This window comes from Alternaria metachromatica, assembly GCF_023757995.1.
Source record: "Alternaria metachromatica strain BMP 0045 chromosome Unknown scaffold_5, whole genome shotgun sequence".
Taxonomy (NCBI): Eukaryota; Fungi; Ascomycota; class Dothideomycetes; order Pleosporales; family Pleosporaceae; genus Alternaria; species Alternaria metachromatica.
Window position 1 is genome coordinate 717,817 of NW_026055496.1, and position 25,409 is coordinate 743,225.

The 25,409-nt window shown below is 52.8% G+C and overlaps 10 protein-coding genes across 10 annotated transcripts; 3 read left to right on the forward strand and 7 right to left on the reverse strand.

The window, feature by feature from the left end:
• Positions 1-192: 192 nt before the first annotated feature.
• J4E83_003185 (uncharacterized protein) lies at positions 193-1,805 on the forward strand (the record flags this gene model as incomplete). Its single annotated transcript, XM_049330122.1, has 2 exons — positions 193-732; positions 783-1,805. The coding sequence occupies 2 exons, from the start codon at positions 193-195 to the stop codon at positions 1,803-1,805; spliced, it is 1,563 nt and encodes a 520-aa protein (XP_049190618.1).
• A 210-nt stretch (positions 1,806-2,015) lies between these two features.
• Positions 2,016-2,918, reverse strand: J4E83_003186 (uncharacterized protein; the record flags this gene model as incomplete). Its single annotated transcript, XM_049330123.1, has 1 exon — positions 2,016-2,918. The coding sequence occupies one exon, from the start codon at positions 2,916-2,918 to the stop codon at positions 2,016-2,018; it is 903 nt and encodes a 300-aa protein (XP_049190619.1).
• A 3,408-nt stretch (positions 2,919-6,326) lies between these two features.
• Positions 6,327-7,451, reverse strand: J4E83_003187 (uncharacterized protein; the record flags this gene model as incomplete). Its single annotated transcript, XM_049330124.1, has 3 exons — positions 6,327-7,043; positions 7,093-7,381; positions 7,426-7,451. The coding sequence occupies 3 exons, from the start codon at positions 7,449-7,451 to the stop codon at positions 6,327-6,329; spliced, it is 1,032 nt and encodes a 343-aa protein (XP_049190620.1).
• Positions 7,452-8,101: 650 nt separating this feature from the next.
• Positions 8,102-9,621, reverse strand: J4E83_003188 (uncharacterized protein; the record flags this gene model as incomplete). The annotated part of the gene is made up of 3 exons (XM_049330125.1): positions 8,102-8,247; positions 8,305-8,533; positions 8,584-9,621. The coding sequence occupies 3 exons, from the start codon at positions 9,619-9,621 to the stop codon at positions 8,102-8,104; spliced, it is 1,413 nt and encodes a 470-aa protein (XP_049190621.1).
• A 602-nt stretch (positions 9,622-10,223) lies between these two features.
• On the forward strand, positions 10,224-14,905 carry J4E83_003189 (uncharacterized protein; the record flags this gene model as incomplete). Its single annotated transcript, XM_049330126.1, has 6 exons — positions 10,224-10,318; positions 10,374-11,666; positions 11,721-11,789; positions 11,881-11,966; positions 13,042-13,612; positions 13,663-14,905. The coding sequence occupies 6 exons, from the start codon at positions 10,224-10,226 to the stop codon at positions 14,903-14,905; spliced, it is 3,357 nt and encodes a 1,118-aa protein (XP_049190622.1).
• Positions 14,906-14,962: 57 nt separating this feature from the next.
• J4E83_003190 (uncharacterized protein) lies at positions 14,963-16,532 on the reverse strand (the record flags this gene model as incomplete). Its single annotated transcript, XM_049330127.1, has 2 exons — positions 14,963-15,360; positions 16,223-16,532. The coding sequence occupies 2 exons, from the start codon at positions 16,530-16,532 to the stop codon at positions 14,963-14,965; spliced, it is 708 nt and encodes a 235-aa protein (XP_049190623.1).
• A 912-nt stretch (positions 16,533-17,444) lies between these two features.
• J4E83_003191 (uncharacterized protein) lies at positions 17,445-18,461 on the reverse strand (the record flags this gene model as incomplete). Its single annotated transcript, XM_049330128.1, has 2 exons — positions 17,445-18,127; positions 18,179-18,461. 2 exons carry the CDS (start codon positions 18,459-18,461, stop codon positions 17,445-17,447), a joined length of 966 nt encoding a protein of 321 aa, XP_049190624.1.
• Positions 18,462-19,177: 716 nt separating this feature from the next.
• J4E83_003192 (uncharacterized protein) lies at positions 19,178-19,970 on the forward strand (the record flags this gene model as incomplete). Its single annotated transcript, XM_049330129.1, has 2 exons — positions 19,178-19,292; positions 19,348-19,970. 2 exons carry the CDS (start codon positions 19,178-19,180, stop codon positions 19,968-19,970), a joined length of 738 nt encoding a protein of 245 aa, XP_049190625.1.
• A 374-nt stretch (positions 19,971-20,344) lies between these two features.
• Positions 20,345-21,388, reverse strand: J4E83_003193 (uncharacterized protein; the record flags this gene model as incomplete). Its single annotated transcript, XM_049330130.1, has 2 exons — positions 20,345-20,877; positions 20,950-21,388. The coding sequence occupies 2 exons, from the start codon at positions 21,386-21,388 to the stop codon at positions 20,345-20,347; spliced, it is 972 nt and encodes a 323-aa protein (XP_049190626.1).
• Positions 21,389-22,704: 1,316 nt separating this feature from the next.
• Positions 22,705-24,820, reverse strand: J4E83_003194 (uncharacterized protein; the record flags this gene model as incomplete). The annotated part of the gene is made up of 2 exons (XM_049330131.1): positions 22,705-24,565; positions 24,612-24,820. The coding sequence occupies 2 exons, from the start codon at positions 24,818-24,820 to the stop codon at positions 22,705-22,707; spliced, it is 2,070 nt and encodes a 689-aa protein (XP_049190627.1).
• Between the last annotated feature and the right edge of the window lie 589 nt (positions 24,821-25,409).

Below are 25,409 nucleotides of genomic sequence, written 5' to 3' on the forward strand. Positions count from 1 at the left end.
CCACTTCTGGAGGGACGACTGCCGGCAACCCATCGCCGAGGAAACGACACCGGCTCGAACCTCACGACACAGCGTCTCCATCTGATCTCCCCGGTCGTATCCGCCACTACACACCTCGCCGCCCGCCATTCGATGGCTCGGTAGTCCGCAAACCCTCGCATCTCCATCTCCACCGCCGCCATCCCGCCCACCATGAGCCAATTGATCGTCAGGCCGGGGCGCAACGCCGCCCGTCAGGCCAAAAAACTCAAAGAGATCCGCAAGGTCAAAAACGCAATCCAATGGCACGAGCGGGAACGCAAGAAGCGCCAGGGACTCAAACAGGACAAATGGGAAATCAAGCGAGCCATCATTGCGCGTAAAGGGTGGGAACAAGAGCGCATCAAGGGTGTCAGGAAGCAAGCTCTGGCCAATGCAAAAGAGGACTGGAAACTTGGTCCGTTGAGGCCAAATCGCGCCGTCGGCCCAGATGCTGAGAAATACGGTGTCCTCACCGGCGGCCAGGTGCAGAAGCCTGAGATACCTATCGAGGCGCAGAAGAGCCGGAACGCTTTTAGGGAAAAGAAAGGCCTTGAGCTCGAGTACCCGCTGGTCGTGGACGATAAGAAATACTTTCCAATTGTGAAGGGTGATCGTGTCGTAATTCTGAAAGGAAAAGAGGCGGGCAAGGTGGGTGTGGTACGAGAGACCATAGATCGATCACACGACGTCGTTATTAAGGGCATGAACTTGGTATTTACCGCCTGGCTGTGTCATCAAGTTTGAGTGTTAACATTTGCCAGCAATACTTCGACACTAGTCTATTTAGTAGTGCTGCCGAAGAGATGGGGCCCAAGGTAGAGAACGAGGTGCCTATGCCCTTGAGCAATGTACGTCTCGTGGTACCAGCCGAGATAGACCAGGGAGGCCAGAAGCGTTACGAGGACGTCGTGGTCGAGAAGATCTACATGGAGCGGCATACCACCGGCATCGATCCATACACCGGTACTGACTACGGGAACGACACAATACCCGAAGCACACCAATACGATCCTCGAACTGGACTTCCCATCTTCCACCGATACATCGCAGGCACACGGCAACGACTGGAATGGCCATGGGAACGCGTGGAAGGAACTGGAGCTGTTGATACCACAAAAGAGACAAGCAAAGACAAGAAAACATTACTCAAAAAGGCCCTGGCCAAGGTGAGCCAGCCGTTCACGAGCTTGAGTCGTTGGCGGAGCAAGAACAAGGAGGACCAAGCGCAACAAGACGCAACGAATAGCAGGAGCCCAGTCGACCTCGAGGCCAAATTCGCCGAGATTCAAAGGCAAGAGCAGGAACGATTCAAGACCGCCGCTCCAATAAGCATAGACCCTGAGCTTCCTTCGGCCTATGACGTGGATACAAGACGAAACATTGTCGAAGGTTCGCAGTCTATGGCTTATACGCTCGTTGCGCCACCTTTCCCCGACACGATTGCGGAAGAACTCCGTAGCGATATCCACGAGTTCTCCATCAAAGCGAAGAAAGACAGGGACCCCGAAGCACCGCGTCCTATCAAGGTTGCGCAACACTCCGAACAGGGTGTGGTCGCGCGAGAAATTGCAAAGCAAAAGCACAGAGCGGCGCAGGCAATGAAGACGCCCATGCAATTGAGGTGGGAGCTTGAGCATCAGAAGAAGGTGCAGAGCCAGAAGGAGAAGCCGCTTGTGGATCAGGAGAGTTTGCTGGCGGCATTGGGTCAGCACATGCAGAAGAGTGCTACGAAGCCGTATCTGGGCAAGAAGCAGATTCCCAGTCAAACAGCCGACCTCGACTAGAGTGACTGAGACGGTGGCATGATGATGCATCACGCCTGTGACACGAGACTTGTACAAGTATACCTTTTGTATATATAGCATGGATTGAAGCCGAAAACTCAGCTAGGCTTTCTGTGGCCTGTGGGGTATCTTCGCTGTAAATGTACATCAAACGCCTGCATCATGCATACCACGATCTCTTGAACCTCTCCCATGAAATCGTCCTTGAGCTCATACCAGAATGCCCCAGTATTCCGCTCGTCCTCCTGCGCCCTCCAACTCCTCCCACTGCACCAGGAAGCGATCCACGACCTTTAGCAGCAGTTTCCCACTCAAACTCAGTGTCTTGACTCGTGCAAAACTCTCCACGTACACCGTCTTACATTTGCCCCTGCTGTTCGCGCCCTTGATGTTGAAGAAGCGCAGTATGAGGCTTGCGAGGATAAGAATCACAGCCGTAGCTGGGCCGTTGGTGATGATGAGATCCGGGATGTCGGCGGCTGCGGCTTCGTATGGCGTTGTTGGAGCTTGGCCGGTCAGAAGTGGTGGTGCGCGGAGGAGAGGTGTGAAGGAAGATAGGAGGGTGTAAAGTGAGGTGAAAGGCGTTGTAAGGAGTGGTTGGTGTATCTTGCGCGCGCGAGGGATGACGGCGATATTGTAGTGGTCCGGGCCAGTGCATATTGGTCTCTCTGCCCTCTTCTCTTCTAGCGCATGCGTTGTTCCGTCTGCATCTGTAATCTCCATCACAGGTCTTCTTCGCGTGCCGTCTGGTTGCACCACCTCTTTGTCCGATTCTTGTTTTCGCAGCCGCTCCTTCTCCCCATCTTCAAGTCCTCGCTCAAACTCCGCGGCGCGTTGTGCTGAGAACGCGTCTCCGCTGCTGACCACGTATGTTCGGTGTGTGTATTTCCGTGTGTCTAGATCTCGCAGTAGGTAGAACATCTCGTGTGTGTGTCCGCCTGATCCAAGAACGACGAGGATACGTGTTGCGAGCGGGCGCTTGCGCAGTGGTGTAGACTTTGAGCGCACATTTGGAAGTATGGCAAGCAGACGCAGTGTTGCTGCGACAAGCAGGGTAGCGAGGGTTGCAATCGCGAAAGAGAGCGTGTAGAGGGAGGATGGAGGGGGCGCCATGGTGGGGTTGTCGCGAAGGATGAAGGTCAGGTCGTGATGAATTGTTCTCTTGGTCGAATGTGCCAAGCTGAGGAACGGTGAGATACTGCGTCTCAAATTGAGCGCAAAAGCATGGTTGTCGTGGCTGTAAACTTCACCAAGTGAAGGTACGTGTCGCAGCAATTGTCCAATCGTGGGGACCTCGGGACGCGGAATCACATGCTTCAGACTTGGCGTCAGGGTAAGTCATCACACACCATCCACGTCTGCTTCTACATCTTCCCTACATGCTAAGGGCTCGTCCATCATAATTAAATCCACATCGGACATTTCGAGAATCACGATGCAAGCGGACTTGCTGCTAGAGCATCGAAGGTCATCTCTCCTCCTTTCGAGTCCGCAGGAGCCTCTCCAATGAGCAAAACATGTGAACCCCAGAAGGAGGTTTTTGGAAAAGAGACATGGAGATTCTGCCTATCGTTTTGGACGATGAGAACTCAGGCATGGTCTCGGAAAGAGCAGGGTTGAATAGGAAAGAATATTTATACCCATGTGGCCAGACTACCAAATTTTGAGATGGCTCCAGGGCTGATCCAGGAAAGAAGCATGTATGTGTTCGTACCATGGATTTAGTGGATGAGAACTTCAAGGAATGAGGTGGCGTTGTTTTGGATATCTTGTCATCTCCACTTTCCCACGGAGAACATTCACACGCATAGTTTGTGCTATTCTGCTGAACAAGCGCACATCAATTACACAGAGACAGTTTTTGAGTTAGTAAAGAGTTCGGTGCTTGGACGCAAACCTTGCAACTCACACCATGAAGTGGACTGATCTCGTTTTCGATTTGTCCTGCTTTTCACTATGTTTCTTGGTCGAGAGAAGAGACAGATATATACAGGTAGGCTTTCATGTACTGACCGTTTATTCGACTGATGTCCAGTGCTTTTGGTGATGCTCACACCGCGGTCTTTGATACGATCTTTGGAACACCTCCGGCCATCACGGCTACGATAACCGTTTTTGGATACAGACGCAGGTTTGGCCAGTTTAGAGTTCGTTCTGAAGTACGCCATACAAGCATCTTGATACACCTTTACACACTCGAAATCTCAGACCGAGTTGCCGATATGCACATAGATCATGCTTGTATTTTTTTTTCGGAGACCACTAGGAAAGTGAAGGTTTCGTGTTATAGAAATCTCTCAACATCGGTTTTGTCACCAACAACGAAGTATGAGTCCAGCGACATATCTCAGTCGTAAATGCACTTCGTTTGAGACTATCGTTCTCCCGCAAGTCGCCAAAGCAGACCAGACATGCTCATTGTGTGTGTGTTTTTTGGTGAATACACAGCATGGGCATGTGGTCTTGAGTTTTGAAAAAGTGAAGATTGGAATAGGAAATCATGTAAGTTCTGAACCGAAAAGAAGGGTATATATACATCACTAACGGACCTAAACTAGCTAAAGCGACAAGGTACGTATTCAAAAATCTAAATCTGCCCAGATATGTTCATGAGATATGAAGAAAACGCCATCCACCGAGAAAGCATGTGGAAACACATACCGAACTCCGCTGCGACTATCCCCGAATGATTAAAAACAAACTCTTGCGCGCTTTTGCCGTTACCTCCCACTCCCATTTGCAAGAACATCCTCCCAAACCGGCCAATAAGCATTCCCACCCGGCTCATCCATCTGCCAAATCAGACTCGGATTTCGCCTCATGACGCTCTCATGCTCTCTTTTCAACTCCACCAGCCTCTCACTCAGGACCCTCATCTCATGAACAACCAGCCTCAGCTCTTTGCCCTCCACAGTAGCAGGTGATATCTCGCCCTTCAGATCCGACAACGGGCCAATAAGGCGAGTGAGCGTGGGTGGTAGACTGTACCGGAAAGAAGCTTCGACCCAAGCAGTGACGGCAATACGAGAAGCTAGGAAGGCGCTCAATGCGGGTAGGTAGGCGAGTGTATCTGCTGAGGAGGTTGTGGTGTAGTGTGAAGATGGGAGTAGAGCACGGCTTAAATGGATAGGCCAGCAAAGTGCCGCATATCGTAGGAAAGGCAAATGGGTATCGAAAGGCACGGTGCGGATGCTATTCGCCCTCGAGCTGTTGTGTTGAGTTGGTAGTGTCGGCATCGCATGGGTGTGATTGTCTCCGTCTGATGAAGACAGGGACTTGTATCCACTGTCTACTGACGCGCTTGTTCTTTGGCTCGCACCACTACTGGTAGGTATGGTAGGTGGCATGGCTGGACTGTGAAGCTGTAGGGCACCGAGAGGACGTTTTGGTATATCGTGAGCGAGATGTGATAGGCATCGTGCAGCAAGGTGGCCATGGACGCTGCTTGTATCGCAAAGACTGAACTCTGAGCCTTGAGATAGTGGGTTGAGAAGATGATCACGTATGGCTTCGTGGGTGAAAGCAATCTCGTCGTTGGCAACGCAGAGGAGACCGCATGTCAGTTCCGGCAAAGCTTGTATGATATCGGTTGTATGCGAATCCTCGTGGATGTCGGGCTTGTATGCGTTCAGCGCAGCGTGTAGTGCCCCCGGACACATGCGGTTGATCGGGAAAGACAACCATCGAAATGTGTCGGCGATGACGCGTTTTTCTGTTGGTGGATGGCGCGCTAATGCGTCAAACATGATAGTGAAGAGCGCTTCCAGGCCCTGTATTGAATGCACCCCCTGGAGGATATGCAGTCGCTCGTCCGACGACAGTAGCGGCGACTGAAGGAATTTCAAAAACATGTTGGCCCAGAGAAAATCGCCATTTGCCGTCCTCGCGACTTCCGACATGAGCCTTCGATCCATAGAGATACCGAAGAAGCCCTGATCTGCTAGGCGGTTCATTTCCGGTACCACAAATCGATCGATAGCAACAGTATTGTGTTGACCGGTAAGCGAGAGAATATGAGGAGCATCTGAAGCCCATTTCTGATACTCAAGCGATATCTTCAAATTTGGTCTGCTGAAAAGGATAACTCTTGTGTCAGATCCACGACAGAGTCTTGCTAACGATGCAAGGAGCGTATCTGTATCGCTGCACTCATCGATGCCATCAAGTACAAGGAAAGTGGGGTGCTGCCGAAGTAGAAGCAGAAGAACATCGAGCACTTCATCAGAGGTGGCATGCTCTCGAAAGGACGTCTTCCGCAATAAGAGGCTGACAGTATCCAAAGTTGACCGGTCGTGCCGACGAGCGTGAAGTAGCTGGCATGCCATAGCCCGGAAGGCATCTTCGGATTGGTTGTTCTCGGATAGAAGGTGATTGAAATGATAACTTGCAGTGGCCGGCGGTTCGTCGCACAGATCAGGGTCGTCCGCTTCACCAGCTAGATTTTCAACGACTGAACGCGAGATGACGGTCTTCCCAAAGCCGGATTTCGCTGAGTTTTTGTCAGTTTATAGAAGACTTGAATTATGCGCGCGGCGACTTACCCTGCACAAACAGTACGCGATGTTGCCAGTTGCCAAGTAAAGTTTTTTGGTCGTTTGCCATGCTGCTCTCAAAGCGCGAATTCCTCCATTGGGCGTATGCGGCGACACGCAAGAACCAAGCGCAGGACTCTTGATAAGGTTGTTGAGTACCGAGCGATCTCATTGCAATCGAGGTAGAAGAGGACAGCCAATGCTGTACTTTCTCCACTCTCCTCAATCGCTTCGCGAGCCGTTGTTCATCTTGCTCCACACGACCGTTGGCTACGGATCCGTTTTGGCGCTGCAAAAAGTCGATATAACTTCTGCGGTGCTGTGAGACGTCCGCGTAGTATTGAGTCTGGTTCGCGGTTTCTGTTTCTAACCACCTCCTGTGCTGGCCTAGCCGTGTTTCAAGGTGGGCAAACCGGGAATCGAAGGGTCGCCATAGTGTCTCACTGTGGAGGACGTTCGTACAACTGATGGATGTACTTTGTGCCCCACGACAGAAGATACAGTATAGCTCCAAGAACAGCTGTACAAGATCCGCATATACGTAAGACAGAAGTGCAGCCAGATGACGGTCTCCAGCCTCGCCATGGGACTCGGCTCCGTTACGCTTGCAGATGTTGTAAACTTCCTGATAAGGTGGTATGATTTGCGAAATAGCTTCAAGAACATCGGCAATTTTCTCCAGGACAAGCACGCAGTCACCGCTCATCTGCTTCCGTGTTAGTCCAAGTTGTGTGTCAAATGTACTACATGCATACCTTGAAGACTACACGAACAGTTGCCCAGAAACAGCCTGCCCATTCTGGCTGCAATTCGACGCATGTGCCAAGCACATCGAAGTAGGGTGCAAAGGTGCGAATGAACAGTGTAAACTTTCGACTGCATACGACTAGTCTTCGGTCTGCCGACCCATTGCCAGCGGAAGTGCGACGGAGCTCTTCGAGTAGAAGTGTTGAGCTGATGTGATGATCGAAATGCTGACGATGTTCTTGCAGTATGGTGTTGTGTATTGCTTCTATGGCGTCATCAAAGAATGGATGGTCCAAGCTATATGATGTTAGCTACATCCAGGCCACCAGTGGTAGACTAACCTCGAATCAACCATTGCTACGTCCATGTTTTGAGCCTATTGCGACAGTTCTCGGATGGAATCGAACTTGAGCGCAGGCGTCTTCTCTGTAACGAATGCATTGGCACAAGATGTTAAAATGCACGTTGGATAATTCAGAGCGACGGCCACATTGTAAAGGCATGGAAGCGACAGGGGCAGCGGTGTGTTAATGTAATAAGCATTCAACGTGCTCGTTCTGATGGGACCCAAGCGAGAGCAATTACGGCCCTGCATGGAGCCACGGGAGAAGAAATGGGCGTCGTGGGGCTGAAAGGTCGCGGGAGATAAGCGGGATGTGTAAGAACATGGTGAGTGAGTACCCGTCGCCACGCATGTCATGCCCCGGACACAAGGGAATTGACAGGCGTGGGGGAGCAGACTTGAAAACGTGGGCGAGACGACAGGCCCATGCGTCAAGTCGCAAGTGGCAGATCGGAGCTGCATGCCGACGGGCGGGTAATCCCTTGTTCGTAATGAGTAAAAGAAACTCAAAAGGAACGTCTTTCAAGCGAGGCGTGGATCATGAACGAATAACATCTTGGGTATCTCCTCCAACGAGCTACATAGCCAACTGCTCGGCGCAACGGGTCTATAGTACAAAAAGTATTAGAAAGCGAGGTACTAGAGCGAATGCCACTAAAATTGTGGCTACCTGACTAGGCGGATGCGGGCATGCCGAGCCGAAGCGCAAGCAGCGCACGCACATCGGTGACATACTGCAAGCCTTCGAGCAGCGGGATGAGATGCAGCAGATCGTGGTCTGTTGGGTCGCTAATCCAGCCTTCGATGGGAATGGCATTGTCTGGATACACAATCAGTACGAGCACAAGTGGGCGCACTGGACGGAGGGTGAACTTACCAGGATGGAAAACGTAGCTCAAGGGGCTGTTATCAAGAATCATGACTTTGCTGAGATCGGGCTCGACCTGAGCAAGGTCCTTGATATAAGCCCCGTTGCGAACAGTGCAGTGCTGTCGATAGTACCTGCCTGCAAAATACTTGCGCTCCACCTCCAGCCAGTCGATGACGGGATCTGCGTATTCCTGTACCGAGGCGGTGAATATGATCAGATTGTACCACTTACTAACCTGGTAGTTCCGTTAGTGTGGCATCAGGCGTGCCTGGCTGATGTGCGTACCTTTTTCAGAAAATCGTCGCAATACGGCCGTTTGTGAACATAGTATAGGAGCGGCACCTGGGGACCGATAACCTGCCCGTCGGCACCGACAGATGCCTGGAGCTTGACCTCTACCATGTGGCCGGTCTGGAAGCGACCGCCGTTGACTATGCTGTGGATCAATGTTTCATCGAGATCGATGATGAGCGTCTTCTGGTGCGGCCCGACAGCGGATACGCCTTTAGCGGAGTACGAGGGCTGGCGGCGTGGCACGAGGGGGCGCGGGGGTTGGGGCGCTCGTGGGAACTTGGTCAATTGTTTCGAAGACGCGGTTGCCGGCCCAGTGGGGGACTTGAGGGAAGCGGCAGCCTCGGAGGAGACGGAGTTACTTTTGGACGATTGGGCCTTTTTCGCTGCCTTGCGTTGCCTCAAAGCGTCCTCATTGTGATGTAGCGTGATGCGTATCGACCTCTTGGCCGGGGCGATTTCGTCTGCTCGTGCGGTTGCGCTGGATTTGGAGCGGGTGTGGCGCGACGGGCTGTCGGTGTCTGGATCGCGTGTAGGAGATCGCTCGCTCTCCGAGTCGGACGTCATGGCGGTCGAGGTTGATGCTATCGACAGTGATCGCCTCGTGGGTTGTTTCATGACGGGCTGCGCGACACTCGAACTGCGACTCTTGCGCGTTCCCTTTTCGCTACGGTCTGGGGCAGCCGAGGCTCGTGAAGAGTGCGCCGCAACCTTTTTCCGACGTCCGCGAGTGAATGTCCGCGAGATGTGGTAGATCGGGGCGAGAAAGGAGAAGTGGCCATCCTCTTCGTAGTAGAAGGCGGCCACCAGGCATTGCCCCGTATAGACAAAGGGGGTTGCGAGGACGCCCACGACCGCGACGATGCCGTCGGATATGCGCGACGGATACAGCCATCTCCTTCGCCGCTTGGTGTCTTCGTAGGGGCCCTCCTGGGTTTTCTCGAGTAGAGGTGTCTTTTCGTCGTATCCGGATGCGACCGCTTCCGTGTTCGAGCAGCCGGAGCCGGAGCCGTCACTCCTGTCGGCGCCCATCTTGCGCGTCTCTCTCTGTGCAGCTATTGCACTCGCATCGTCAGCGGGAGATGAGATCGAGGGCCGAGGTTGGAGAATGGCGAAGGACTGTGGGGTAGCCTGGGTGCTGGGTGCGCTGATGCTTATGTCTGGGATGACGGTAGGACCTCCGTGACGGTGATGGTGGGGCTGTTGGGAAGAGTGTGCACAGCGACAGCGCAGTCAAGATGCTCGTCCAGCACTGGCGAAACTAGCAGCAGGCCGAGGCGTGACTTTGTCGAGAGAAGACGGGTATGCAGCTAAGCAGAAGGTTGGGGACATGCCAATGACGAACCGCTGGAGAGCCCGTGCCCAATCGGAACGCTCAAAGCTCAATTTAGTTACGACTCACACTTTCCTCCACCAAGTCTTGAACAAGCAACGCTCCCCAACAGTGCCTTACAAACAAAACCCGCGTGGCCGATACTCTGAACCCCTAAAATTATATTGGTTGTCGGGAACCCTTTCAAGCGCACTCAGACACCCGCAGAGTCATCCAGGAACAACCCCACCACCCCACATAACTGCTATATACCGTTCGAAATCTTGGGACGCTCGAGTACAAATCTGCAAATACTCCCACGATGCAGGGCGCGACGGTACAGGCGCCGGGTCTGTCAACCTACCTGAAGTCACTAAAGAGTACTCCAGTGGACGCCTCGGTGGAGCATTTCATCTCGTGAGATATGACTATCCGCGCAGTAGCGCAACCACAACTAATATTCCCACCTCAGACTTCTCAAACGGCGACAAATACGGAACTCGAGACCATGTGCCATTGCGACGACAGCCCTTCTTCTGCGCGTGGTAGGCGAGTTCAAGGGCAGGGATGCCGCCAAGCTCATTGAGCGCATAAAGCAAGTCGGCAGGCGGTTGACATCGGCGCAACCACACGAGGTGGTGGTGGGAAACATCGTACGGCGCGTACTGGGACTGGTGCGCGAGGTGGTCGACGAGCATGCCGAAGGGCAAACACCAACAGGCAGCGAGCCAGGCTACTCAACACCACATGCACACGCGCAGCACGACTCTCTCCACAGACCAGCGCTCAACTCAAGCATATCCACATTCAGCCCTCTCCGGCATGCCGTTGCCGAACCCATGCCCACGAGCGTCTTCACCGACAACGCCTCTGACGTTAGCGAACCCTCGAGACGGCCCCCGTTGCTCACCTCACATACGTCGTACGCGCCTACCTCGTCCGCTCCCCTCGTCCACTCGCTCTTCGGCCTCTTCTCCCAGCCAGCAGATACACCCTCAACTACAAGCACCCCTACAGGGCAGGCGTCGCCAAACGGCAAGAGCACGCTGACGGCACTCAATTTGGAGCGCCTCGAGGGCATCAACAAGAGCCAAAATCTGGACTTGAAGGGCGAAGTCATGGAGGGCATAAGAGAACTTCAGGACGAGCTCGAAACCTCAGACAAGCAGATTGCCGAAGTCGCCCTCGAGCACATACACGCCAACGAAATCATCCTCACCCACACCGCGTCCACAACAGTCCAGAAGTTCCTTCTGTTCGCCGCACGAAAACGCAAGTTCACAGTCGTGCACGCCGAGACGTATCCCCACGACCACACTGCCACGCATGGCATCCTTCTTACAGGAAAGAAGCGAGAGGCGAATCCAGATGACGACGAGGACGACGACAAGTGGAAGCCCCTCACCGATGCTGGCATTCAAGTCTACGTCATCCCCGACTCCCACGTCTTCGCCATAATGTCCCGCGTCAACAAGGTCATTCTGGCGACCCATACTGTGTTAGCCAACGGCGGTCTGGTAGCCGCAGCTGGAGCACACATGATTGCAAAGGCCGCAAAGGAGCACCAGACACCTGTTGTCGTACTCAGCGGTGTATACAAGCTCAGCCCAGTCTACCCATTCGACATCGACGAACTGATCGAACACGGTGACGCCGGAAGTGTAGTTCCCTACGACGATGGCGAATTCGTTGACAAGGTCGATGTTGAGAACCCACTATACGACTATGTTCCCGCAGACCTTGTGGATCTCTACATCACGAACCTGTAAGTCGCGATTTGAACAGCTCGATGCATTGAATGTAAGCTAATGTCTTCTAGTGGCGGACACGCACCTTCATACCTCTACCGCATCGTAGCAGACCACTACCGCACCGAGGACATCACCTTGTAATTCAACCATGAGCCACGGCGTTATGATACCAACAAAAGTTAAGATGGGAAGCAAAGTGCGCACAATAGCCCATATTACATCATCTAGAGCAGGAGATTCTGCGCTTGCAATCATGCAGTGGCCGGACTCAATGAACATTACTACCAACGTATCACGCATTGAGCTCCAAGCACGTATGCGACCATATTCATCATCGCCGACCCGTGCCCTCGCCCTCTGCCCGACCAACTAACATCTCCTACACACCCTTCTTCTCAATTGGTCGCGTCTTTGTGCCCCTCTGCACGCACCCGTATCCCGCAGATCACCGACCCAATTCATTGGTCACCTAAGCTCTAGCAGTGTGCCCTTCGGCCATCTGAAATCAACGGTTTTTGTCAAAATTACCACGTTGGGCAGTTTGGCGGTCCGTCAGGGTGGGCCGGCGGGGCGGAAGGGCACAGTGGCGTTTTTAGTAAACAAGTACGGAGTCGCGATGTGCCCTTCGAGCCCTTGCGCGTGGGACTCGTCTTACTTTTGTTGAGATTTGGCCGTAGGCGCAGACACCTCATACCCAAAGCGCCTGATGAATTAGGCTAGTTTGTAGAAGCGGTACAATTGTTCTTCGCGTATTCTAGCTCCAGCTCCCTCGAGCTGGGGTATGCGGAAGAGGGGTCGATGTCCCCTCCACATGCTCAACTGAGCCTCGCTATCGCCATCTACACTCAGGATTACGTGTGCACATCCATCTCGATTGCGCGCGGAGAAATAACAGCATGCGACAAGTGCTGGCCGTTGCCCTCTTCGGAAGCTCCTCAAGGTGATAACGTAGGGCTTATCGTGGGCGCCGGGTCGGCTGTTGCTACATTACGTATGCGGGCGCGCATCTTGTGGAGCTGAGTTGATAGAGTAACACCCTGAACTTGACCGCCTGGCCACAGAAGCAGTGAAGGCGTCGTCAAGGTGCATCATGTCGTTTCTCGAACTTGGGGGGTTGCATGTGTTCGTTACCGGGGCTGCCGGAGGAATTGGTAGTGCGATTGTAGATGAGTTCCTAGGTATGTCATGGTCTTGTGCCTTTGATGGTTGTCGGAGAGTCTTTGCACATTGAGTGAAGCCTGCAGGTTCCATGGTAGGCTCAGGGTCTCTGTCAAGTCACCCTGCGGTGGAAGGCACGCTCTAGGGCTTCGGCCTACACAACAAGGAATCAACGCTATCATCTCAATTGATATTTTTGCTCTCATGCAACCGTCACTAACGCCTGCATAGCACAAGGCTGCAAAGTTACTGCACACGATCTTCGCCCAAATCCTCTCGCCTCAACAAACCCCAACCTCCACTGCGTCCAAGGCGACATCAGTTCCGAAGCCTCCATCCAGGACTCCATATCCCAAGCTATCAACCATTTCTCACAGCCTATCAGCATTCTCTGCGCCAACGCAGGTATCACAGATGAATCTTCCAGCTATCCTATCTGGGATATGCCCAGTGAGCTCTGGGACCGTACCTACGCTGTCAACGTGCGTGGCACGTACCTGACCATTAAACATTTTCTCAAATCCATCGAGAAATCACAAAGTGACACTGGCAAGCAAGTTGAAAATGTCAGTGTCGTGGTGACAGGGTCCGAGTGTGGAGTCTTCGGTCAGGCAGGTCATGTGGAATATGCGAGTGGGAAAGCAGGGCTACAATACGGTCTTGTGAAGACAGTGAAGAACGAGATTGTTAGGCTGAATAAGAGCGCGAGGATCAATGCCGTCGCGCCCGGATGGGTGGAGACCAAGTTGATTGAAGGGAGGTTGGACGACCCAGGGGAGATGTGGAGGGAGGCAGAGGCTACGTGAGTCTGACGCTCATACTGACTCTCCGACACCTTGTTAACGATTGCAGTGTGCCGCTCAGGAAAATTGCTCAGCCGACCGACGTAGCGAGAGCAGCTGCTTTCCTGGCAAGCCATCGCGCTGCAGGTCATATCTCCGGACAATGTATATCTGTGGATGGCGGTATGGAAGGTCGCATTGTGTGGTCCGAAGACGAAGTTCGCAAATCACAGGCAACTGCTGTTGAGCCCGAAACACCATCTCTCAACGCGACTGGTGAGGCCGAGATATTTGGTACCGCAACCGAAGGGGTCTCTCTAGCTAGTAGAACCACCTCAGCAATGGCTATCCCGACCATGTCATCTCTCGGCAGTTCTCAACCAACACAGAAGCCGAAGATCAAGATCCTGCTCTCTGTGGATTTTGATGCAGTATCGGGCTGGCTTGGTACTGGCCAACACCCCGACAATAACCTAGCGGACTACAGCACTGGCTTCTTCAGTGGCCATGTCGGAGTTCCACGACTACTCAAGCTCTTCGCAAAGCATGGCATCGCAAACAAAGTAACCTGGTTTGTGCCTATGCATAGTGCAGAATCTTTCCCAGAAGAATTTGCCGCCATCAAGAGCAGCGGTGCGGAGATAGGCTTACACGGTTATTGCCACGAAGGCGCCCCTCAGCTTACGCCCACCCAAGAACGCGAAGTTCTCGAGCACTGTATAAGTCTCTACCAGGAACTACTAGGAAAGCGTCCACTGGGCTATCGCGCACCGCTCTATCAGCTCCGCGAAAGTACCGTGGAGTTACTAGAGGAGTACTCTTTCCTCTATGACTCCTCGCTCTCCCACCACGACAGCAAACCATACTACCTCCCCAACCTCCCACCCATCAAAGCGCCAAAGTACACCGAAGAGGCCTCCGCGAAAGACTGGATGAAACCCCTGCCTAAACCCAGTGCCCCCACAGCCAAAACTCTCGTCGAGATTCCAGCAAACTGGTACACAGAAGACATGACGCCTCTCCAGTATCTCCCCAATGCACCCAACTCGCACGGCTACGTCGACGTTCGCGTTATGGAGAATATGTGGAAGGACAAGTTTGAGTGGATTAAGAGCGAGATGCTTGAGAGTCGTGGAGAGAAAGATGTAGTCGTTTTCCCGTTGGTCTTGCATCCGGATACTAGTGGTATGGCGCATGTCATCGGCATGATTGAAAGGGTGATTAAGTGGCTGAAGGCGTGGGAAGGAGATGTGGAGTTCTGCACTTATGAGGAGGCGGCTGGGGAGTGGAAGGAGAAGAACGCTGTAGAATAGAACGGGACGCATTGACTGAGCCGTCGAAATCGTCGGTTCCATGATTCCCTACCCGATCTATTCTGAACTGTTTCCGTCATACAGTCTAATCACCCGTCCATCCTGCTCCGCCGCTTCCTCCCACGGTTCATCACCACCTACTCCAATACTCTTGACGTTCAGCGTAATGAGGCTAGAGCGGAAATCCGACCGTGCAGTTAGTCTAGGTGCCGTCTCTACATCGTCGTATCCCTCAGATGGCGTAACGAGTACCACTGTCTTATCCTCAAGTGTCTGATCATCCATGATGACGAATTCCGAGCCTACGATACCCCGTTCAGCGCCGTCGAATTGCCACGCGAACTTGACGAGATCGTCCAGTTTCCAGGTTAGGAACGGGTAGGAGAGGTTTTGCGGCACTGGGGCGCGCGTGGGTGAAGTGAGTTTGGTAATATCGGTAGTGGCGACTAGTATGGCTGGGTGTTATGAATTAGTAAGCTTTTTGCTTGACAGTGTGCTGGTTCCGTTTACCTATGTGAGTGCATTCTACGGCCTTCAGCTCGGGCGCCTCGAACGCCTCAACGAAGAACTCGTTAAGAAGCTGAGAATGATGTCAGTTGTCTGCATCTTTTGGGGAAATGGACAGTGGTTATAACATCGTGAGGTATCTTTGCTGTGCAAAATATGGGAATAGTGTTGTCCAGTTGGTCGTTGTTCGCCATAGTGCACGCTGCTACCGATTTGGGTTCGCCCGAACTCGATCTGCTTCGACCTCGCTCTTCTGCCCACCTAGTCTATATCTTCGACAGTCGAAAAGCCATATTTGGGGACTTCGGAGAAAGAAAGTCGATGTGTGTTTGTATGCAGTGGATTACAGTTGTTGCTACCTAGGTACTGCTGATAGCTTTAGCCTGAAGTCGAACGATCGTGGCTTTAGACAGCCGGATTCCGAATGCTGCACTCTTTGGGTATCTCGATCGCTGATTGTTCACTTGCAGAGCTCGACCGAGAGACCCTGCTTATGGAATGCGATACGTACAGTCTGACCCGTCATTCATCCGATATGCAGAAGGTTTGGAAGATGACTACGGCTTTGTGGTGGGGTTAGCCATAGGTACAGGTGAGCGCAGTATGAGAAGTGGGAAGAGAGACATCATGCGATCTACCTAGGTAAGTTTGGGTTCTCAGCTACTACATTATTTGGACAGTGCACCTGTCTTCGCATTTGCTTAATCAGTGACCGTTTACATACTTCTCTGCACCGCCTCAAATCTCAGTCAATCCACCTAAAGAGGTCCTCCTCACATTTTCCCTCCTGAATGTGAATGGAAAGAGTACTCTTTCCAAAAGCCAACTCAAGAGTGTCGGCGATTTCATGGTGGCTGTAGTCATAGCGCTCTTCGCCCTCATCAACATGATTAACCACGATAACATGCTGGAGTGATGGAAGAAAGCCGATGTACATGTCATCTCCACCCGAATACCCAAGAGACTTGCCATTATAGACGTCTGCGAAACAGCACCAGTCCTCCACCTCGTTACCGCGCATCTGAATTGATTGGATTGAGTTCCAAAGGTCTGAGTTAAGAACAACATTGCTCTTCTTCAGCTGACCTAGGACAGAGGTGCTGACTTCGAACACAGCCATTGTGTGGAAAGTTGAAAATGTTTCATGGCGGAGCTGGCGGCAGGTAGACAATAGTGCTAGAGCTCCTCGGTGATGACGATAGAGAGAGTATGTGAATAAGCGCGGCCTTTTAACGCGGACTTTAGTGTTTGTGCACACTAGATCGTAGATTCTGTTGCGGAGTTCGGCGGGGAGACGAAGTAGAGGTGAATCGCGCTGGTTCTTGGTTGTCCTGGTTGTCCTGGGAGATCAGTAAATGAAAAACGGCGGGATTTGATTTGCTTACTTGTCCTCGAAGACACTAAGAGATCTCAAGGTATCGACGTCCATGATTGTGGATTAATGTGGGAGTTACGTGTTGGTCGGCACGTCCAAAGGTCGAAAAGTTGTAGGACCTGGGTGGAGACGAGCAAACGGAGCTAGCGCAAAGGCAGACAGTCTCACCTTGATTATCTGGAGCACAGTCACAACATCGGGCAGGTACAGGCGATGAATCAGAAGCAAGTAGATTGTCAAAGATGACGATTTTGTCTTATTGGAAGTTCGCTTTAGCGTCGCTGCATAAACAAAATTTAGACCTTCACACGACACAATGATCGGAGATCATGAATACGTTGCCGCATTGATGAGATGCTTATAGTAATGCCATAAAATAGTCTCTAACGATGGCCTGAAAATTCCAATAAGATCATATGTTCACCTTCACACGATGTTATCAAGTAGGCTACCATGGAATAGTTCTCGTGTTCGCGATACGTCTTTCTCGAAAGGACCTGATTGGATGGGTGTAATGTATAGATTTCGGAAGTCGTGACTCGCTCCGTCACTGCAATACCATAGGATGGAGTTTTCTACGGACTCCGGCCCGTAACTGTCGAACTAACCATAGCAAAACAGTCATATGCCTACCAAAGTACTGTTCAGCCATTTCACTCACCTATAGTTGGCCATAGTGATATCAAAACCTAGCGAGAGATGGGTAAATCGCCTCACATTAGGTGCAAGCTCCTCTTTCCACTCTTTCCACTGATGATCGTCACCCCTAACTGCATGCAGTGCGCATTTTTCGACCTCTCTCTGGAGAGGATCAGAGAGCCTACTGACGACATTATTCGCGGCAAGCGTCCAAGCGGTGGGGTTATGATGATATGTCTCATAAGCATACTCGATTTCGACGCATAATCTTGCCAGAGACGCACGAGGTAGACTTCGGATGAACGAGAGTGAGGGTCGGTACTCGGTATCGCAGAACTCGTCACATGGCGGGACTCTGAGTTTCATTTGGATCTCAAGTTGTCGCAATGCAACCATGCGTGGGAAGAGATCAACTAATGTTTTGTACTGCTCGGTTTCCTCGTCGAAATGCAGAGTCTCGATCAAGCCTTCCGTTTGGCGAAGATTTAATACAGTTAGATTCACTACTGAAAGAAATCTCGCGCGGATAAGTGCGGGAGCGTGGCGTATCTTGACCTGTCGTGTGACGCCTTTGACGTGAGGAAACTTGTAGCGCATGTCCAGGTCCATGTTGAAGCGAGCCAGATGATAGAATTCCTCGGTAGCCTCCTGGTACATCTGCTTGCTCAAGCGCATCCATGGGATTTGTGCTTTATAAGTATCTACAATAGGTCCCTTGTGAATATGATGCGTTGCTCTTACCGGAGTCTTACCGTGCATAAAGGCAGCGCTGAGATTTCCGAGTGCGTAGCGATAGATCTCATCTCTGATCTCGCGCGGAAGGAGCTCAAAGAACTGACACAGTGTATCTTGTGGATTACCCACATCGGTAAGACCTCTGGAGGCAAGGGCTTCATCTTGCGAAGTCAGATGGCAACTGGATTGCCTATCGCTAGGTGCGTCGCTCAGGATATTCAGGGTGTCTTCCAGGTGGGTCGAATAAGCGATGCGTCTCAACTCTCGTGCGCTCGGCAAGCGGTGGATTTCCATGGGCATGTTGTGCTTCGAGGTGGTTGAGGAGGTGGGATATTGCTGCGAAAGAAGCGTGGATTAGAGCTGGAGCAACTGAAGGGAGATAGGCGGGTCGCGCTGTATAGGAGTAGCAATTTATATCCTCTTGTGAAGATAAGTAAAACCCAAGCGATGATGGAGAAGACAAGACAAGAGATTAGACCGATTTTATAGTTCAGCTTCTGTACGAAGCCCCAGGCTACAGTCCCAAAAACGGCTCGGAGTTTTCGCGCTGGATCAATCAGGCGCCAGCTAAGCCTCGTTGGAGGCACGTGAGACTGCATTTCGTTGGTGGAGAAGATCTCGAGAGGTAGCAAAAGGCTCAGCCGCCCATACTGGATGGAAAACCACCCTCGCAGAAGATTGTAGAACATATGTAGAGAATTAAAGACATTACTATCATGGTTGCAAAGTCGAGTGAGACAGTCGAAGATGATGCATGCAGGTCCAGCGCGCTAATCCCAGGGTCCAGGTCCAGATCTCCCCCACAAACGTCGTCATCCGTTCCGCCGACCCAAACAGTCCAACAACCCGGTTGCCTTGCCGCACGCGCGCAGGCAGCCACGAAAGACCACCTTTCAATCACCCGGTCTCTGTTAATACGTGATCTCGTCTCGTTTAATCCTTTCACACACAACATACACTCAAGTCCCCGAATCCTTCAAGCCCCGTACCAACTAGCGCAAAAGACACAGAAAAAGATGGAGAAGCTCAAGGAAGCCGAGACAGTGGCAGCGCAACGCCTGCGCAAGACGTTCAAGTACCCGTCCGAATCCGACGATGAAGATACCGTAGAAGCGGGTATGGATGAACAAGGTACCCTTCGCTCTACTCCATGCCTCATCCCCGCCTTGCTGACAGGACTACACAGACCGCGCAGCCCTCCTCCAAACTCTCAGCACACACGACACATCCACGACGCACACATATACGCTCTTCCTCCTTGCGCTACCGTTACTGCCCACACTCCTCTACATCCCGCGGCTATTCGCCCTGTCCACCCTCCCGATCAGTCTAGTCTCTATCGCGAGTCTGCTCGCAACAGCGTATACGTTATACTTCCTGCCGCTACCACCGACGCAAATGGAGCCAATCGATGGTGTGGACGTCACACCCTCCACACTTCAACAACCCTTGAAAGGGAAAGGACAGACCAAGAAACCTTTAGGTGGATATGGGATCTACAACAAGACACCGTCGTGGGAACAACCGACTGAGAAGAGTGTAAGGCGGCCTGTACCGTACATCTCGGAAGAGGCAGCAGATAAGATAGCGGATTCTATTGTGCCAATCAACAGGGCCGTTTGTGGGCTATTGGCGTTGTATGAAGTCTGGCAAGGGCGTGGCTGGGGTGAAGGGCTTATGGTGGGAGGAGGCTTCTTGCCAGGCGTAATCTGCATGATCATCTTGTGGGCGAGGACAGAGTTGAGAATCATCGACATGGACTCGTTGGAGAAGATGAACAAAAGTGCTGCACAGGGGAAAGCAAATTGAACACAGATAATCTGCGAGTTTTGGAGTTAAGTCATGGGACGGTCACGACCAAGATACCCATTCAGGAATGCATGATCGGTCTTCTAGCTGTAATAACGATATCATTAGGTTGTATGTATGGGTGAAGGAATATGTCCGTGATCAATGTCATGTCGTGTCGAATGCAAAAGTCCAACGCTGCGCTGTACTATGCTGAGCTGTACCAAAGATGCCAAACCAACGCCGCGCTCGCTGAAAGTTACAGATTCCAAATTTCTCTTTTTGCCTAGCCAGCACTAGGCGTGTCATGGGCTAGCTTCTAGGACTTCAGTGTCCAAGTCGATGTCTGTGCGTGTAATGTGCTCGAAGAGGTTTGAGGTTGATGGAAGAGGTTCCTAACCACGCTTCCAGAACTGGTACTTCTTCTTTTGTGGCTTCTCGTTCGCTTCGCCGGCGACCATGTTGGTGTCCCTGATGCCGCCTGCCTCTGTGCCAGCAGCGTCCATGTGGTACGCCTTCTCGTTTCCTCTCTTCTTGCCCTTCTTGACATCTCTCCTTGACGCGCAGCAGCAGCAAAGCCCCATCTGTACTAGCCAGGCAAAGATGGCGAAAGCACTTGCCACCCACATGAAGGCGAAGAGCGTGGTGCCTATCTCTGCCGATATGTTCAGTTCAGCCACACCACCGATAGTGTTGCGGAAGATGATGAACATGACGGTTGCGATGACCGAGGCGACGGTTACGAAGAGGGCGTTGAGGAAGGCGAGGATTGCGACGACGAGGGTAAGCCAGCGCGTGTAGATGGAGATGGGCATGACGAAGATGAGGACGAAAGACAAGACTGTTGCGGTGAGGAAGAGACCGAACATCCAGTTGGAGACGAGATGAATAAGGTCGAGAATGTCGTTGATGTCGGCGGGAAGGTTGACTGTAGACATGCATGTTAGTTACTCTGTTTCCAATGCGTGATGTCTAAGAATCGGGACGTGAAGCAACTTACTCGAAGCCCCGGAAAGAAGCTCATTACGCAGGATTTGCACAGGGTTGAACCAGTATAGCGTCTTTGGCTCACTGCAGAAAGTCACGCCCTCACCCGCGTATCCCTCGCAGAAACCCCATAGTCCAACTTGATAGAAATCGTGCAGTCCCAGCGTTTGCGCGATAGTGTTGATAAGAGCGAAATTCGGTACGCTGGCAGGCACGATGTGGCTCAGGTCGAGGCGAATGAAATACCAATTCTTAATAACGGCCTTGTTGCGCACACCGGAGATGTTGACCAGGATCAGGAAGATGAGTGTGATGAAGAGGAAGAAGGATGTGATCAGCGCCCATATTTTGCGTGTGCGAGTTGCGCGCTTGATTTGTTCTTTGCTGAGGTCTGGGGCGGTTTGCGTGACGGCGGTGTCGTCCGACTTGCGGCGGCGCGAGAAGATGCCCATGATGGACGACTCGGGAATTTCCAGGCGTTGAAAGGGAGAAGAAGCAAGGCGTGCTGCAGCGGAGGATTGTGAGAGAAGAAAGTGAACAAGCAATGACTGGGCCTCAGACGAACGACGTAGAGAGCGCAGATCCGAAACGTTTCGTCGATTGAATGTCCAGGCCAAGAATGCCTTGAATCCGGGGCAACGCAATCTCCTACGCGCGTGCAGCAGCAGCAGTCGTGTATTTTATGGAGCCTGGTCGAAGATCGCGAGCTATGACGTACGGGACCCCTAACAGCAAAACTAGACACCGCAAGAAGGCGCTGGCGACGCGGCGCCCTTCTCACCAACGACACTCATCGGCACTAGGCCACGCGCCTAAGACACCAGAGGGCAAATCATTGTGCGCGACTGAAGCACCGGCGTGGCGCACGTTTGCTATGAGCAAGGTCTGGCCGGTACGCGCGTGCGTGGCTGGTCATGACGTTGCGCTGGGCACTGTTTACAGGCGATGGTTGGGGGTGGAGTTGACTACTGTGTGGCTGTGCTTGCCCGACTGTGGTGTGGATAAAATGGAGGACAATACATGTAAGAGTGAGATTTTCGCGGGTAATAGAGGAGCGGCGTCGATGATCTACGTGGATAATGCTCTCGATGATGGCGCAGGCGGATGCGGAAGGATGCGAAATTGCGCTAGGCTTCGGATCTGCGCGGCCAGACAGCAGAGGGGGCATCGCGAATCCACACTATTGCATGGCTCGACGTTGAGGCTCCTTACTAGACAAACTCGTGTTCGGGCGGCTAGCATCACTAGTTACGTCTGATGCACAACATCACGCGTGGCCAGTACGATGCGCTTGAAGTAATGTTTTTTCTTTCCATTCCTCTATGTGCTCTGCTAGATGTTCCACAATCACTCAAGCCTCCACGGTCTCCAAACCACCAAGCTGCCCTCCACATCTCAACTTCGCCATGTCGCAGCAACGCAGAAGAATAAAAATTAGACATTGGTAAACGCCAGCCCATCGCTAAACCGCCCTAGAAACGAGTAATCTGCCGGTCATTCGTTGCACAACCGCGATGGAGAAAAATAGGAAAGTGCACTAGACGGACCGTCTGTACAGGTTGTTGCTGTGATGTGAAGATGGAGAGTAGCCAACGCGCGCTGTGTCTATGCCACGATACCAAGGAAATCATCAAGGCCGCTAAAAAGCAGTGTATAGAGGACAAGTTGACATAATGAGCTTTTAATGTTCGGTCGAGTGTGCGGAAAGCTCAGCCAGCGAGCAGGATGTCTGTCGTCAAAGATGTGTGCTGAGGAAGTCGCGACTAGTTTAGGCGCCCTCTACCATGTTCATCCTGGGTTTTAATTGCACCATGAAGTCATCCTTGGTACCCAGAACGTCCCTTGGTATCCTGCTGACACGGTTGGCTCCGCTGCGAACAGCAAATCGGCCAACTGCCGAGATGCCAGAGTGATTTGATCGGATTGAGCCAGCATCTGAGGCACCGCCACCGGCAGGGTCACGTATACGAGCAGGTGGTGCGAAATCGAGCGCAGTGAAGGTACCCGACTTGCGCATCAAGTAGGGACTGGGTAGCGCTGGCAGTTCGTCGTAGGATCCGACGAGGGGTGTGTGTGGTCGTACGGCCGGGCTGTATGGCCTGGGAGTTCCAAGAGGGCTGTCAGGTCGTACGCCGTTTTGCCTCTCGCGGAACGAGACTGGCGGTGCAAAGTCGGCGGCGTCGAAAACCATGGAGCTCTCGGTAAGCTTAGCGGGTGTTGGGAGAGAGGACAAAGCGGATGGAGGAGGCAGCGGCTTCTTCATTGGCGGAGGCAAGCGTCCGCTCATTGAAGACATGCCACGCGGAGGTGGATATTGTGAGGAAGCCATGGAGCCGTTAGACATGTGCGGGCCACGAGGACCAGTGGCAGTGTTGCTTCGGAACCGGGGAGGAGCACGCGGGGGAGGAGTCATGGCACGACGAGTGATGGGCTCAGCGAACGGAGCGTTCGGCTGAGCGACAACGAAGGCACCGGTGCGAGGGTCGAAGACAGTGCCGTCTTGGTACTCCGAGCCGTAGTCTTCAACGTAATCGGTGTATTGGTGGCCGCCAGCAGGCTCAGGCTTCGAGTCGTCAAAGTATTCCTTGTAGAAAGATCGGATACGGTTGGCGCGCTCCTCGGGGTTCTCCTGAGGGTCATCGGAAGGCATGGGACGGAGGCTCATGGACAGACGGTTAGAGCTGGGGGCGAAATCGTCGACTCCAAGACCAACGTTCTGGGGACCAGTCGAGTAGCGAGGCTTAGGTGCAACAATCTTGGGTCCCTCGCTTTCCTTGGGAGACGGCGGTGTGATTTGGAAACCATCGCCGTAGCTCGAAGTGCTGATGATGCTGTGCGTGTTGGTGTTCTCTAACACAACAGCTTGGGACTTAACGCGTGGCAATGTGGGGATGTCGTTGGTGGTCTGGACGGGTGACTTGCTGACTTGCTTCTCGGTGACACCAGGCTCGGGAATGGAGATGGTGGGAACATCGGTGGGCTTGAAGGCGGCGTATTGGGTGGTGGGCTCATCTGAAGGCGAGGTGGCTGACGGAGGCGAGATGGGAGACGACTTTTCTTCAAACCGTGGGTTTAAAGGACTGAGAGGAATACCCGCCTCAGGGAACTTGCTGTCTGGGGATCGCGAACTGTCAGGGGACAGAGACTCGCCGCGAATGGGGTGCGAAGTCGACATCCTCTGTGCATTCTGAAGAAGGCCAGCCTGAAGACCTTCCTTCCTTGTCCCTGCGCTTGAAGTGGTGTACATAGATCTGGCGTCGTTTCCATAGGGGCCGCGGCTTGCGCTGCGGATGCTCTGGTCGTCCTTAAGATAAGCTACGGGGCCGTAGGGGTCGTGAGGATCGTGTTGCGAACGCGATAGCGAGTGGAACGACTCCCGAGAGCCATGCAGGCCGACGGGCAGAATGTACGGGCTTCCAGTCTCGATGGAGAGACCTCGGTCGTGGCCTCCAGGGATTTCCTTCTCTGACACGCTCATCTCAGGACCTCCCTTCTTTCCGGCCTTGGCGACACCCTCCATGCCCCAGTCGTGCGACTTGTACTTGTCCTTGGAGTCTTCCTCAGCGAGCTTCCTCTTGTTCCTGCGATGTAAAAAGAATAGGACGATTGTGACACCGACGACAGGTACACTACATGTCATTAGCGCATTCACAGCTGAACAGACAGCCAACTCACATGATAGCCAGTGCGATAGCAATGGTTGGTACTTGGGTTGGCTTGGTGCAGCCAGGATCGCTGTCGTTGGTACATGTTGCACTGGCGCGGGCCACCAGTACACGTGAGGCTCGTTCAGCTAGTTGGATCGTCTGGCTTGCACTGCTGGGAGAGCCAACGTGGATGTCGCGGTGCACATGGTGCATGTGTTGGTGATGTGAGTGCGGCATGGCTCTAAGACCGATGTCGCATGTGAGGTCGCAATCGATAGAGCTAGTAATGGATCCGGGGAAGCTGGTCCTTGGTATTGTCGACGTGACGCTACGATGCAGGTATTAACAACGTGAAGTCGTAACTCAGTCGTGACAGCTAGCTGGCAGAATAGTATATGCGAAACTCGTTCCGGGGTAGTCGAGGAGTGAGCGGACGGCAATAGCCAAGGTGACAGCAACACAAGCAAACAAACTTCGGCCCAAAAAAGAATGACTGGGGTAAGATACGATAGAGCTGCGAAGGGTGCTGGTGGTGGTTGCAAAAAGAGCGACAGGCCCACGGAGAGGTGAGTTGAAGGAAAGAAGACGGATGGGCGCGAAGGGTAGATGAGGCGCCGCACAGGAGCCTGATCTCCGGTTCTGGCTGACAGGCCTCCTGATTGGGCGGCTGTCTCAAGCCTTGCACGGGTCAGGCCTGTTACGCCGAAGCAGAGAGTGAAGGGCCCGCGTTCGTCCCTAGGCGCAGCCACACGTTTGACCTTGAGCCGGCCCGCTGATTGCATTCACGCCCTCGCCCACCGCCCGCTGCGTCGCGACGTCTTCACTG